This window comes from Azolla caroliniana, unplaced genomic scaffold, assembly GCF_043228905.1.
Source record: "Azolla caroliniana isolate FFs.n. ecotype wild unplaced genomic scaffold, voAzoCaro1.0.p SCAF_2, whole genome shotgun sequence".
In the NCBI taxonomy this organism is placed as follows: Eukaryota; Viridiplantae; Streptophyta; class Polypodiopsida; order Salviniales; family Salviniaceae; genus Azolla; species Azolla caroliniana.
The window spans coordinates 27,901,120-27,914,298 of record NW_028230437.1 but is presented as its reverse complement, the minus strand read 5'-3'; the positions used below and the strand labels follow the sequence as shown (position 1 = coordinate 27,914,298).

The window sequence follows — 13,179 nt, the reverse complement described above, 5'->3', positions numbered from 1 at the left end:
GATGTTGTGGTTGAGGAAATGCCCATGTTATGAACCTATAATATTGACAGTAGAATGTGTTGCTAGTGAGAATTGTGACTTGAGTGAATTTCCTACAATAGTTCTTGACCATACCGAAGGTTCTAATCATTTTTCGTGATTATATTGATGGTTCTTGTTCTTCACATTATAAAACATCAAATTTAAGTAAAAGTTGGTGGCATGTTCTTCATCATATATTTTCTTGAAGATATTTAAGGTTTCAATTTGACATGTGCTCTTCAGGGTTTGGATTTCAAAACACGTAATTTGTTGTTTGTGATTGTCTTAGTATTTAGAACTTTGTGCTTATGTCAACATGTATACTTGCGGGTTTAGGATTTGGTGATACATGATGTGTGTCATGTGTGTTGCATGACACGGTATTAGTGTTATGGGTTTTAAGGCGTAGGATTTGATCATTTGTGCTTGGGGTTTAGGTTTTTAAGATTTGCGTTTTGGTTTTAGTGCTTAAAGTTAGGATTTAGGGTTTAGGGTTTGGTGTCAAGCTTGCACATGGGAATTTGGTTTTGCAATTACCCCCCAAGTTCCGACACACACAAAAAAGGATGAATGGTTTGTGATTGGATATAATTTTGTTGAGAATCAAGCTCAACCTAACATTGTGTGTGAACACACCCTTTGAGAATCTATGAGCACTCGAAGGTCAAGAGTCATGACTCATACCACTCTCTACACATTAACTATGTGTCATAGAATCATATTCTATGACACATAACTAATGAGTCTTCACATTCGTCAAGGTTCTAGAGAGAGAGTGGACATTCTAGCGAGTTAATGAAGAGAGAGGGTGACCTTATATAAAGCACCCTCCAGGTTCCTCCTACTTCATATAGTGTCGGTTGTGACTCCTTGTAATGCTACATTTTTGTATCTCATATTCTCCTTGTGAATATACACCTTCTTGAGTATTCTATTTAATCTATCCTGTGTTTCTCTTCTCTCCTCTCTTTCCTCTCACACATACACATAACACACATCTCTTTCGTTGCACAAGAATCATACCCGATTCTTTACAAATTTCATTGAAATAATATCTCATTAGGACACAATCTTAGCCAACGTTATTTTTAGGGAGCAATATATATATTCCAATGTTCAATCCATTGGGCCACCAACCTCTGAATGGGGAAGATCCAAGTCTTCCTTTCTCCACACAACCCTTTCTAACCCTGGCCCACACACATATTCCTAGCTTATGTGTCATAGATGTGTATTTGAAACTTTTTCTCCATGTTCGTGTATATCGAAATTTGTGCCATATATGTGTCATCGAACTTTTCTCTATGATGGCAAGTGTGATCATCTTGCTTGCAAGTTTGAGAGTAAGTATTATTTCCTTGAAATAATATCTTTACAATGATATAAACTAAGCCTCAAAAGCTTGACTTTGATGGGCATATTCTTGACTTTACTAGCCAGATAAACAAAATTGTGGCATTGTGTATTTTAAAGGGCAAGATAGTGAATAACATGCATGTAATCAAGGCTATGATATTTCTTGACTCAAGTCACTCATTCATAAGACCTATAGGTAAAGATTCAAAGCTTTGAACTCCACACACCTTTTTCTCAACCCCGCAACACACAATTCCTAAACTATGTGTCCTATATGTACATTTTCCATGGCCATGTCTTTGCACACATGGTGATCACACCATATCCTTTAATTTGTATTGAAAAGAATGGTGTAGAATCTTCAACGTTAATAGTATTAGTATCAAAACTATTATCTTTAGACATAAGACAAGTAAAAGCGTTGGAAATATTTATGCTTGATTGATTGGTAAATGAAAATGACACATTAGCCATATTATTATTGACTTTATTAACCATTAGGCAAGAAAGATATAAAAACTTTGTAACTATTATGGCAATGATGACATTATCATTGGCCCATATCCTTGAATTTATCGTAAACTTCTAAATTCCCAAACTCTTTGTAACAGTCTTACCTACATGTGGGAACAAGCACGACTATTGGCTATACTTGTGTTTAAGCTCAAAGTGTTTATTTGTGACGACCAATTTCTTCATCCTATCCTAGCCACAAATTGCCAGCTTACTTAATGAAACACAAAGGACCCTTCAAGTTGTAAATGCACATTGTAATCTTGATTCTAGGCTCGGGTTAGAAGGCTTTATTTTCTATACCGTCATATTTAAAATATTAAATTTTATAACTTTTTACAATTTTTTGTGGTGTAAAAGTGTAAAGAAAATAGAGAAAGTAGAGCCACCTTCCCCCAACAAAGTATTTCTTAAGGGCCACCCCTAGTTGAAATAATCTACAATTTTTCTTACGTCAATCAAGAGACAGGATCTGATAAGCACACTCCTTTGTTTCAAGCATCAATTCTCTAACAACAAAATTTATCATGAATTTATTTGAACATTACTTGTGACAAATCACATTTGATTATGTAAGGAAACAAGTTTCGTAATCAATAGCCTTTCCTAGTAACAATGGCTACTACAGATCAACACATGTTTTTTTTACTTTTAAAGTTTGTTAGTACAACATCACCTTACAAGGAATTGTAGTTTTTGGATATTATTAACATATCCAATATAATCTACATAGTGTTGACCATATGTTAATCTTTAGGACTATGAACACAATCATAAAGTTTAACATATGGTCACCACTATGTAGATTATATTGGAGATGTTAATCATAGGTTTGGAAATAATCTTGTGTTTCCTTGGAAATATCACAAAACTTTTATTTGCAAAGCATACCAAATCACAATTTTTTACATGGATCTCTTCAATCAAATCCATTCCTGATATTTTCCACCCTCATTGCCTCAATTTTGTTCGCATCGTCATGCATGGAAGCATCAGTATATATGTTAAACATATACATATATGTTGCCTCAGCCTTTTTGTCGAGCCGCAACGCATGTTCAAATACAAGCCTTCCAAACTCTACATTTCCCCACTTTCGACATGCTAAAAGGACAGTATGCAACACCACCACATCAGGTTGCATCGGCATTCTCCCGATCATTGATACCGCCTTTCTTAAGTGTCCGGCTCGACCAAGTAGGTCAATCATACATGTGTAATGGTCCATTGTCGGATTTAACCCATAGTCACTACTCATTGATTCAAAATATGTCTCTCCCTCAAACACCATACCTGCATGATTGCATGCATTTAAGAGATGCACAAAAGTGATTAGGTTTGGCATTATACCACTTTCATGCATTTGACCATAGGTATGGAAGACATTCTCATTTTCCCCAAGTTGAGCATATCCAGCCATTAGTGCAGTCCACGAGACAACATCCCGAGTGACAAGCTTATCAAAGACTTGTTCAGCTTCTCGAAGAGAGCATGATTTCACATACATGTCAATTAATGTATTGCCAATAATGAGCTCAGGTTCGATACCTGCTTTTATCGCCTGAGCATGTACCTCTCTTCCCTTTGCTATTGTACCAGTGATCCCACAACAAGCCTTTAAAGCACAAACTATAGTTACTGGATTTGTACACCCCCCTTTTGGAACCATCTCCTCAAAACAAAAAATTGCCTCTTCATTATGCCCTCGTTCGGTATATCCTACCATCAATGAGTTTAAGGAGACCACGTCTCGCACAACTAGAGTGTTAAACAAGTAGTGGGCAGTCGACAATAACCCACAATTTACATACATGTTGACTATCGTGTTACCAACAAGGACCTCTTTTTCAAAGCCCATTTTGATGACCTCGGCATGTATTTCTCGGCCTTTTTGTCTATCTCTTAAGCTTCCACAAGATTTCAACCCACAAGAGAATGAAAATGCATCTGGCAAGAGGCAACAATGTTTCCTCATCTTTTCAAAGCAATCCAATGCCTCCTTATTATGTCCATGTTCAGCATATCCCGCCATGAGTGATGTCCATGAAACTATATCTCGAACCGAATTTCTCTCGAATATTTCTTGTGCCTCGTTTAAGGCGCCACATTTCGCATACATATCAACTAAGGACCCTCCAACAAAAGCTTCTGTTTCTAACCCCTTCTTTGCAACCTCAACATGAATTTCTTTACCCTTGGCCAGAGATCCTACACTGGAACAAGCTTTCAATAGACCCACTGATGTGATTCCATTCATTGAGATACCCTCACGTTGCATTTGGTCAAAGAAATAGAATGCATCCTCAATCTGACCACATTCAACATATCCACCTATTAGCGTATTCCAAGCCACGGTATCTCGGTTTGGGAGCTTTCTAAAGAGCTCTTTGGCAGTGGAAAGGAACCCAAATTTGGCATACAAATCCACTAACGAATTGCAGATAAGGGGATCCATATCTAACCCTTTCTTTACTATCTCAGCATGGATCCATTGACTCTTTTCAATGCTTCTTATGCTCCCACAAGCTTTCAAAATGCAAACAAATGTGACAGAATTCGCACAAATACCATCACATTCCATCTCTTCTAAAAACCACATAGCTTCTTCTCCTCGGCCACCATCAACATATCCAGTTATGAGAGCGTTCCACATGGCCACATCCCGTAAACGAATTTTCTTAAAGATTTCAAGTGATTTTGCAAGAAAACCACATTTTGCATACATATCAACCATAGCACATCCAATGAATACATTATTTTCAAGTAAACCAACCCCAGTGTTATCAATGTGAGCATGTATTCTTTGGCCTCTTTCCAGATCCTTCAGCACACTGCAGGCTTTTAATAAGGCGACAAAGGTTTTGTCCAAAATAAGTTGAGAACTTTCTTTTTCAGATATGTTTTGGTATACTGATAGGGCCTGCCGGTATTGACCACTTTTAACAAATTCTATGATGAGAGCATTCCATGAAGAAAATGACATTGTAGGAGAAAATCAGAGTAAAAATGTACGGATTCCAATAAAATTTTATCTCCTTTTATCATTTCTCTAAAGTTTCACGTATACTCTTGTAGATAAAATAAAAATAGATCAAAGATGAACGAATTAGTCTCTCTTCTTCTTCTTCCATCTCTCTAAGATTCGTTTTTAAAAAAGTTTCTACAGAAAACAGTATGAAGAACATTTTTTCACATCTTCATCTTTCATCGTCACCTTCATTTTCTTCATATTTGTGTCTTCCCCAATTGCTTTCTCTGTTTGGCTTCCATGTTCCTTTGCTTTCATCTCTGTTCCGTTCTTATTTCTTTTCCCTGAGCAAAAGCTTTGTTTTTTAAGTTGTTTTTGAGCTACAGAGGAAATAGCCCTCCTGGGTTTCAAATTTCTCCTTCTCTTCCCCCTACAAATTCCATCATCTCTCTCTCTCTCTCTCTCTCTCCTGACATATGTATGTATGTATGTATGTATGTATGTATGTGTGTATGTGTGTGTGTGTGTGTGTGTGTATGGCTCGTTGCTATCCTGCACCAAATCATAAAGAGGGCTGGTGAGGGAATCGCGGCCACAGACGGTGCAGGTCGCCTAGAGGAAGGTGCGTGCGATCTGCACCGTCAGATTTCGATAAGGAAGAGCGCGCGAAAAAAAAAGTTGTCAGAGGTCGCCCAACTCTGAGTCGATGGTCACCCAACCCTGTCAGAGGTCACCCAACTCTGAGTCGATGGTCACCCAACCCTGTCAGAGGTCACCCAACTCTGAGTCGTTGGTCGCCCAACCGAAATTGGTCACCCAACTATGACTGTTGCAAGTTGCCCAACCGTTTTAGGTCACCCAACCCTGACAGTTACAGGTTGCCCAACCGATTGGTCTCCCAACCGTTGCAGGTCGCCCAACCAAATGTATCATTCCAACCAAAATCTTCAAATAAGCTTGTTAATTACCCTTAAAACTTACAATAACATATCAAATAGTCACAAAATTCAACCTTAAAATACTTAAAACCGACGATCTTTACCATACTTATGTTAAAACAAATAATCATATTAAAACATAAAAGTTGAAAGTTAAAAAACATTTAAAACATAAAACGAAGAATGTAAACTTACAATAACATATCAAATAGTCACAAAATTCAACCTTAAATTACTTAAAACCGGCGATCTTTACCATACTTCTGTTAAAACAAATAATCCTGGCAAAACATAAAAGTTGAAAGTTACCAAACATTTATGGCTCATCCGGAGATGATGGCAAGATGCGACCACAATTCTTGCAACAATCAACATTTGAGTCCCTTGATCTAAAGGTCAAGGCATCGCAATGCAAGCATCGCATTTTATCTGTCGCACATATTGGCAACCGCCTCCTAGCTCGACTTGCGCCTCTTTGCATTTTTCCTGTGTGTGCCTTGGAAGTGTTTGGGGAGCTGCCAATAAGATCTTGTGAAATGTTGATTGATGCTCCCCTTTTTGCACCAATTGCTTGCTTACGCCCTATGGATCCACGGTCTTCTTCGTTAGTTGGTTTCGGTGCACCTGTGTGATACACCAATGTCTCACTTGTTTCTTGAATGGACTCCATACATGCCAAAATTGCTGCACAGTCGAGGGATTGTAACCCTTGCTTAAAACATTGAATAGCCCCCTCAAGCGTTTGTAATTTCGACAAACATTCCTCCACTCGTGATGTTATAGGGTTTGTCTCCTCGACTGGTTCTACCTCTGTCTCCATTTCCGTCTCTGTGAAATGGTCATTGCGCATATAGGTTGCATGATCTATAAAAGGCAATGACCCACATAGATGTGGCATGTGCCTCTCAATAATCATCCTGATGCCAAGTATATGCTTACATTTACTCGCAGGGTCGTGGCAATCACAATATGAACATTGGAGCGATACATTATACCATACATCCGGTTTTGTCAAGCTCAATATTTTAAACCAATATCGAGGCTCGTCCACAATATGCATTGTCGCATTATTAGTTTCATACCTCTCTAGTAGCCTTTCGGCCTCTTTAAGTCTAGTTGTTTGATCCCTACAATTTGCACGTGGTGCAAATCTACCACTCTTACATATTTCTTGTCGTTGCTTGTACCATTCAATAACAGTACCCCCGATGCAAGTGCCAGTTTGACTGTCCCCGATTAAAACATGCACAAGATCGGTAATTGATCGGTTTATCCTCCCTCTTAAGGCAGTATATTTGATAAACTGCCAATGTCTCTCCACAAGATTGGTAGTGTCAACATGTCCGTAGTTGAACATTCTACCAAATTTGGGCCACAGTTTCCTCCACACACATGTCAAGCCACACCATCCTCCTTCTATATATTGCCAAACACCTGGCTTGTTTGCATATTCTACCTTTAAGTCCTCACATTGGGCATTGAATGTGGATTCCGTAATGCATTGCATGAGTTGGCACATCCGATTATAAAGGTGGTTTCTCTCACTTGCACTTACCTTTGGCAACAAGTTGTCCAACCATGCTTTTTTTGCATGGAAGTGACACAACAAAAGTCGACAATGTGTTTGCGACCTTTGCCCATTTGTAACTATCCAAGATAATCGGTCTGTTGCAACCACATTACTTATGGCATTATACGATGTCCAACTTTTATCGATGACTATGGCATTTGGCCTCACATTGGGCATCCGTGCAAATATGACTCTCAAGCAAGTTTCTAAAGCTACTTGCTCATGGTTAGACCCCTTATCAGAACTACATATCATGTACCATAATGGGATACCAACTCCCATGGCATTTGGAGCCACAGCTGCATATAATGGCAAGCCAAATTGGTTTGTTTTAAACGTGGAGTCGATTGCCCAAGAGTTGTTTTAAACGTGGGATCAACCTCCTCCGCCTCTTCTTCGGATGAAGCCGACTCATAGTCTTCGGATGTAGACGAATCCAAGTCATCGTCGATGGTTGCGGAGTATGGTGATGCATAACCATCCTCAGAATCATACAAGGACGTGATTAAATCTATTTCGTTGGGATTCATCTCGAATGAATCTAACTAATCTGATTAAGAATCTAACTAATCTGGTTATAAGAATCTAACTAATCTGATTATAACTGATTAAGAATCCCCCTAATATGATTAAGAATCTAACTAAGATGATTAAGAATCTAACTAATCTGATTAAGAATCCCCCTAATCTGATTAAGAATCTAACTAATCTTATTAAGAATCTACAAAATCTGATTATAACTTATTAAGAATCTAACTAAGATGATTAAGAATCTAACTAATTTGATTAAGAATCCCCCTAATCTGATTAAGAATCTAACTAATCTGATTATAACTGATTAAGAATATAACTAATCCTGATTAGCTTTTAGAGATTGTGCAAAATAAGAATGTGATTAAGACGCAGAATGTGATTATAAGACAGATATTGGAGATGCAATGAGCTATGATTAAAATGACAGAGAATGGTTTAAAGTGACAGAGAATGTGATTAATTTACATGTTAAGATGACCGTTTTTCTGGCCGTTTACATAACAGGTTGGGCGACCTGGTTGGGTGACCAAAACAAAAGATAATTAATTTTAAAAGGTTTGGGCAATACCACAACTTGCGATTGGTTTAAAACCATACATTCAGATCATCCACAATATTCAGATTGAGATAAATACATTCAGATTGAGATAAATAATTGTTGTAAACAACATTTCCATTAATAAGTAATCGCGATATACAATGAGTCGATTCTCACTATACAAAATTTTTGGGGATTCCAAAATATAGTTACAACATCAGCTCTATAGCCAAATCTGTGCTGAAAACAACATTCCCAAAATTTACAATATGGAGCCACCGGTCGCAGGTGCAAATCCTAATACCGATCGTGCCCACTCGTCCACATGAATCCGAAGTGAATCCACTTCGCGTTTGGTGAACCACATCTCTGTGCCCTGTAACCAAATATGTATAAGAACACATCTATACACAATCCACATGAACAAGGAATTGCAATTACACTTACAAAAGTCGAAGATATCCATCCTTGTAAGAACTCCCTCACCAACATTTGGATAGTCTTCATCACATAAAAGCCACAATCCCAACAATTTGGCTGTGTTGGGATGTGCAGTACCTGATGTCGACCATTGGGCACAATGGTGTGGTCTGACGGTTCAGATGAAATTGTCCGAATCGCCAACTCTGCCATTCTCCGCATGTTGTCTGTTGCTGGTCTGTTCAATGGATCGCAGAAGACTACTTTGCTAGTTAGCTTAGAAGCTTGTTGTCGCATGGTGAACCACAAGTTCCAATGCCCATCAAGCACGATCGGAATGAACGTAATCTCACATTGCGCAACTTTCTTAAGGATGTCTTGCTCCTTCATTGCCTGCTGGTGTAGCTGCACCCATAGTGGGTCGACGATGGTGAAGCGTTCTGTCACCTCGAGTGGCAATGAGTATTCCATCCACAACGTGAATAAGGTCATAGTCCATGTCGATGCCATTTCACGGCTCTTGCATATGGTCTCAAGATCTGACTCGGTAACATCAAGGGCCATATCGAGACGTGGGCAAGTTAGCTGGTACCTAAATGCATGGAAATATGTAGTTTTGAGTAGGTAAATCACACTCCATGTCAATTAGTAAGATACTAGTTTATATTTCAATTAAACCCTACCTGGAAAAGTGTTTATTTGGGGTTTGAATCCATAACCTTATGCCCTTGCCATGTTGAATTTGAACTATGGCCACATCCGATGCAGCGTCATCTGAATCTGATGTTAGGGAAACAACATCAGTGTTTGACTCGACCTCCTTCCGTCGGATTGGCATTTTCGGTCGTCTCCGTCTCGGTGGAGTGGACACACCACCCTCAGATGGGTTTTGACTCTCATCCACATCCGTGGACACACCCTGCGGTTGGGTGGATATCCCCGCCTTTTTACACTGTTTCACCACAATAAGACACATCTTATTATCTGAATTTTGCCAATAAACCCTCCAACAATCTGAAATGAAATCCTCACTCATACTTACATAAGAATCCAAACCAGCTGCTATCTTCTTCGTCAACATCTCCAAACGCTCATCCTTATTGGAGTCGTATATAGTCATCTCTTTGTCCATAAATCGTGCCACGAACTCTGCCTGTGTGTCAAGACGGAGTTCAGCAGGAATAGAGTTGTATTTCGAAACAACCCTAACCTTCAACTTTCGGATATATTTTTGTCGATTTCTGTAGTACTTGATTTCCGGGTCCATGAATCTTTTGAGTGATCTTTGACGCTCATAACTGTTAAAGCATGCCCCCGGAATACCCTCCTCCTCCTCTATACGCATCCCTCGTGGTAGGACTACGTCTATTGCATGTTCTCTGCGTAAATGTGACTCCATGTCACTTTTTTTCCGATACCACCTTGGCGAGAGGCGGCAAAACTCAGTGTAGATACATGCACGAGCCTTGTTCCCATTTGCATCTCTTCCAACCTTATACAACAAGTCGGGACGAGGAGCAACTGTTCCTTCTGCACCTGTGTTACATATTTAAGATTGACATAAAGATTGGCATAAAGATTGAGATATTGCAACGACACCAAATCCACATACCATTTGGAGGAGCATCTTGGTCCATTTTGTCCCCACTCGTACACATGTCGGCTCCTCGACTTCGCCAATGTCTTCTAACGAAGACCCTTTAACAAATCACGAGTCAACATACATGCATCAAACCCTAAACCATTCTTGGGGGAGATTGGTTCGTGACATACCTCTCTTGAGTTGGATATATATCACTGTTATCGAAATCCCACCAATCTTTGTACTTGGAGTTGGAAGTCATCTACCACCATTCAAGTAATCAAACATTTTTTGATTTTAGTACTCAAACACACAAAATATCAAGTTTAAGCAAGCAAATCATTAAAACCAACAATCAAAATATAGATGATTAAATCAAGTTTAAGCAAGCAAATCTAGTGAACGCAAGATCATAATAAGTTTGATAGGCCTCACCTATAGTGTGGATAAGAGTGGTTACATCCTCTTCTAGATTATGCCTTCAAGATACTGGCTGGGATTAGAGTGGCTGGAAATCAACAAAGCCTTGCCTATTAGATCCTATTATACTTCACTTATGGTTCGCTTATCTTCTTGTCTATAGTGACTCTAAACCCTAAAGCTTAAACATGTCTATGCATCAATATGGTCCATACAATCTTCTTGTCTATAGTGACTCTAAACCCTAAAGCTTAAACATGTCTATGCATCAATATGGTCCATACAATCTTGCTTGTTTTCATTATTATTAAGAAGCGATGAATATAACATTGTGGAAGATATAATAACAAGGAGCATACCTGGGAATAGTGATGGAGGAGATCGATTTGTGATGGAGGAGATCGATTTGTGCAGCCACAGACGATTTGTGATGGAGGAGCTCCCACCTCTTTCCCGGCAAACCCAACCTGTCAATCTTGTTTGAAAAAATGACAGATTATGACAGGTTTAGGGCTTTTATAGACATCCCTAAAGGAGTCTCCCAACCTGGATAAACAGGTCTCCCAACTGTTTTAAAAATCAACAGTTGGGTGACCTGCTTCTTTTATTGAGTTGGTTGGGTGACCAACTCAATATAAACTCTAAAGGAGTCTCCCAACCTGGATAAATAGGTCGCCCAACTGTTTTAAAAATCAACAGTTGGGTGACCTGCTTCTTTTATTGAGTTGGTTGGGTGACCAACTCAATATAAACTCTAAAGGAGTCTCCCAACCTGGTTAAACAGGTCACCCAACCTATTTAAAAATAAACAGTTGGGTGACCTGCTTTTTTTTTTGAGTTGGTTGGGTGACCAAATCAACCAAAAATTTAAAAAAAAAACGGTTGGGAGACCTCTGACAGGGTTGGGCGACCGCCTGCGCAGCTTTTTTTTTGCGCCTTCTTCCTCATCCAAATCGGACGGTGCAGATCACACGCGCCTTCTTTGAGCGACCTGCACCGTCTGTGGCCGCGATTCCCTCACCAGGCCTCTTTATGATTTGTGTCATAATAGACACGTCGGTGTGTATGTAATAATGTATGTGTGTGTATGTGTGTGTGTGTGTATGTATGTGTGTGTGTGGGTGTACCGTGTATGTATGTATGTCTACATGATCATTGATGAGTCACAAGATGGGGTAGGGTCTCGACCCATCACCGCACTAATTTGCCCCCCTTTATTGATCTCGATCGAAGTATTGCTCATTTCCTATAGGGGCTTTATAAACTACCCAAGCCAAAGGCCGGAGATAGTTTTTTGGATCTTCCAATCTTGTGTTGGGAATTTTCTCATTTATGATGTTTTCACGTTAACTTTGGGCAATAGGGGTTTAGAATAGACAATCTCTTTTGATAATAGTCTCTTAGACTTTCCATCTATCATATTTGACCTCCCACGTCTCTCAGTAATACTAAAATCTATCTTTACATGCTTATGGTTAAAAATGCCCTTCATGACAACTTCCTAGAATCTCACGAGAAGCAAGTGCAAGGGTTCAAAATATGCAAAAAAGAAAATTCTTGGGTTCCAATTAGATTCGATATATAAATAGATTATTTGCTTTCTTGGATGCATTACATTTGCATCGTGATGCACCAATAGATTCCTCCATTATTGAGGTTTTCTTGCAATATTGATAGAGAATATATATTGAGGCAAATGTTTTGGTTATTATACATTGCATACCTTCACCAAACTATATAACCAACTTCTCCAAACGAGGAAACAAGAATACTTCTTGATACATGTTAGGAACTATCCCTTTTGTTTGGTACAAGCTTCCATGCATCTTAGCTTACAATCGCTTCAATGTGGGGGAGAAGAGAGGAGATTTGTTAACTATGTATGTATATTTTGCTTTTGAAAAGTTTAGGTGTTCGAGTATCACAATTTGATACAATGATCTATTGTTGCTATATTTAAAGCTTGCTTTCAATTCATTGTCAATCTACTACACTAATCACAAACATTCCTCTCGTAATAAAAATGTGTCATCTCAATCACAACATTAAATAGTAAAGATCCCAAAAAACGACGGACACTACTCAATTCCACACACACCATGTGTGAAAGTCTTTCCTACTAGCTTTATAGGTCAAATGTTGAGGCAAATGTTTTTTGGGACGTTTTAAAAAGAATTTCTCACTTTTTTACCTTAAAAAAGTTTTACCTTGTAGTAAATAATGAATACAAAAATATGGTATTTACCATACTTCAAGGGTGTTTACCATGCTCGAATGTGAATGCACGTATGGTTCATACTATGACAACCTCTCTCTCCA

At 38.8% G+C, this 13,179-nt stretch overlaps 2 protein-coding genes across 4 annotated transcripts; both read right to left on the bottom strand.

The window, feature by feature from the left end:
* Nucleotides 1-2,513: 2,513 nt before the first annotated feature.
* On the bottom strand, nucleotides 2,514-5,275 carry LOC147868008 (pentatricopeptide repeat-containing protein At4g21300-like). Its single transcript, XM_087315937.1, has one exon. The coding sequence runs from the start codon at nucleotides 4,871-4,873 to the stop codon at nucleotides 2,810-2,812; it is 2,064 nt and encodes a 687-aa protein (XP_087172063.1). The 5' UTR covers nucleotides 4,874-5,275; the 3' UTR covers nucleotides 2,514-2,809.
* A 3,267-nt stretch (nucleotides 5,276-8,542) lies between these two features.
* LOC147868007 (uncharacterized) lies at nucleotides 8,543-11,337 on the bottom strand. 3 transcript variants are annotated; one of them, XM_087339644.1, is made up of 8 exons: nucleotides 11,220-11,328; nucleotides 10,876-10,948; nucleotides 10,632-10,702; nucleotides 10,471-10,556; nucleotides 9,901-10,394; nucleotides 9,542-9,810; nucleotides 8,886-9,450; nucleotides 8,543-8,814 (listed from the first exon to the last, which is right to left on the bottom strand). In XM_087339644.1, the coding sequence occupies exons 3-8, from the start codon at nucleotides 10,700-10,702 to the stop codon at nucleotides 8,701-8,703; spliced, it is 1,599 nt and encodes a 532-aa protein (XP_087195770.1). In that variant the 5' UTR covers nucleotides 10,876-10,948; nucleotides 11,220-11,328; the 3' UTR covers nucleotides 8,543-8,700. The 3 variants fall into 3 exon arrangements, with proteins under 3 accessions (XP_087195770.1, XP_087195768.1, XP_087195771.1); XM_087339642.1 differs by lacking the exon at nucleotides 10,876-10,948 and having other exon boundaries at nucleotides 11,220-11,337; XM_087339645.1 differs by lacking the exon at nucleotides 10,876-10,948 and having other exon boundaries at nucleotides 8,543-8,807; nucleotides 11,220-11,337.
* Between the last annotated feature and the right edge of the window lie 1,842 nt (nucleotides 11,338-13,179).

Bases quoted from the DNA above. Each gene is read 5' to 3' on its own strand.
- LOC147868007 (XM_087339642.1), bottom strand. From the start codon at position 10,702: ATGACTTCCAACTCCAAGTACAAAGATTGGTGGGATTTCGATAACAGT. The intron at 10,557-10,631 runs GTATGTCACGAA...GATTTGTTAAAG, and splicing joins ATATATCCAACTCAAGAGAG to GGTCTTCGTTAGAAGACATT. The intron at 9,811-9,900 runs GTAAGTATGAGT...GTGGTGAAACAG, and splicing joins CAGCTGGTTTGGATTCTTAT to TGTAAAAAGGCGGGGATATC.
- LOC147868008 (XM_087315937.1), bottom strand. From the start codon at position 4,873: ATGTCATTTTCTTCATGGAATGCTCTCATCATAGAATTTGTTAAAAGT.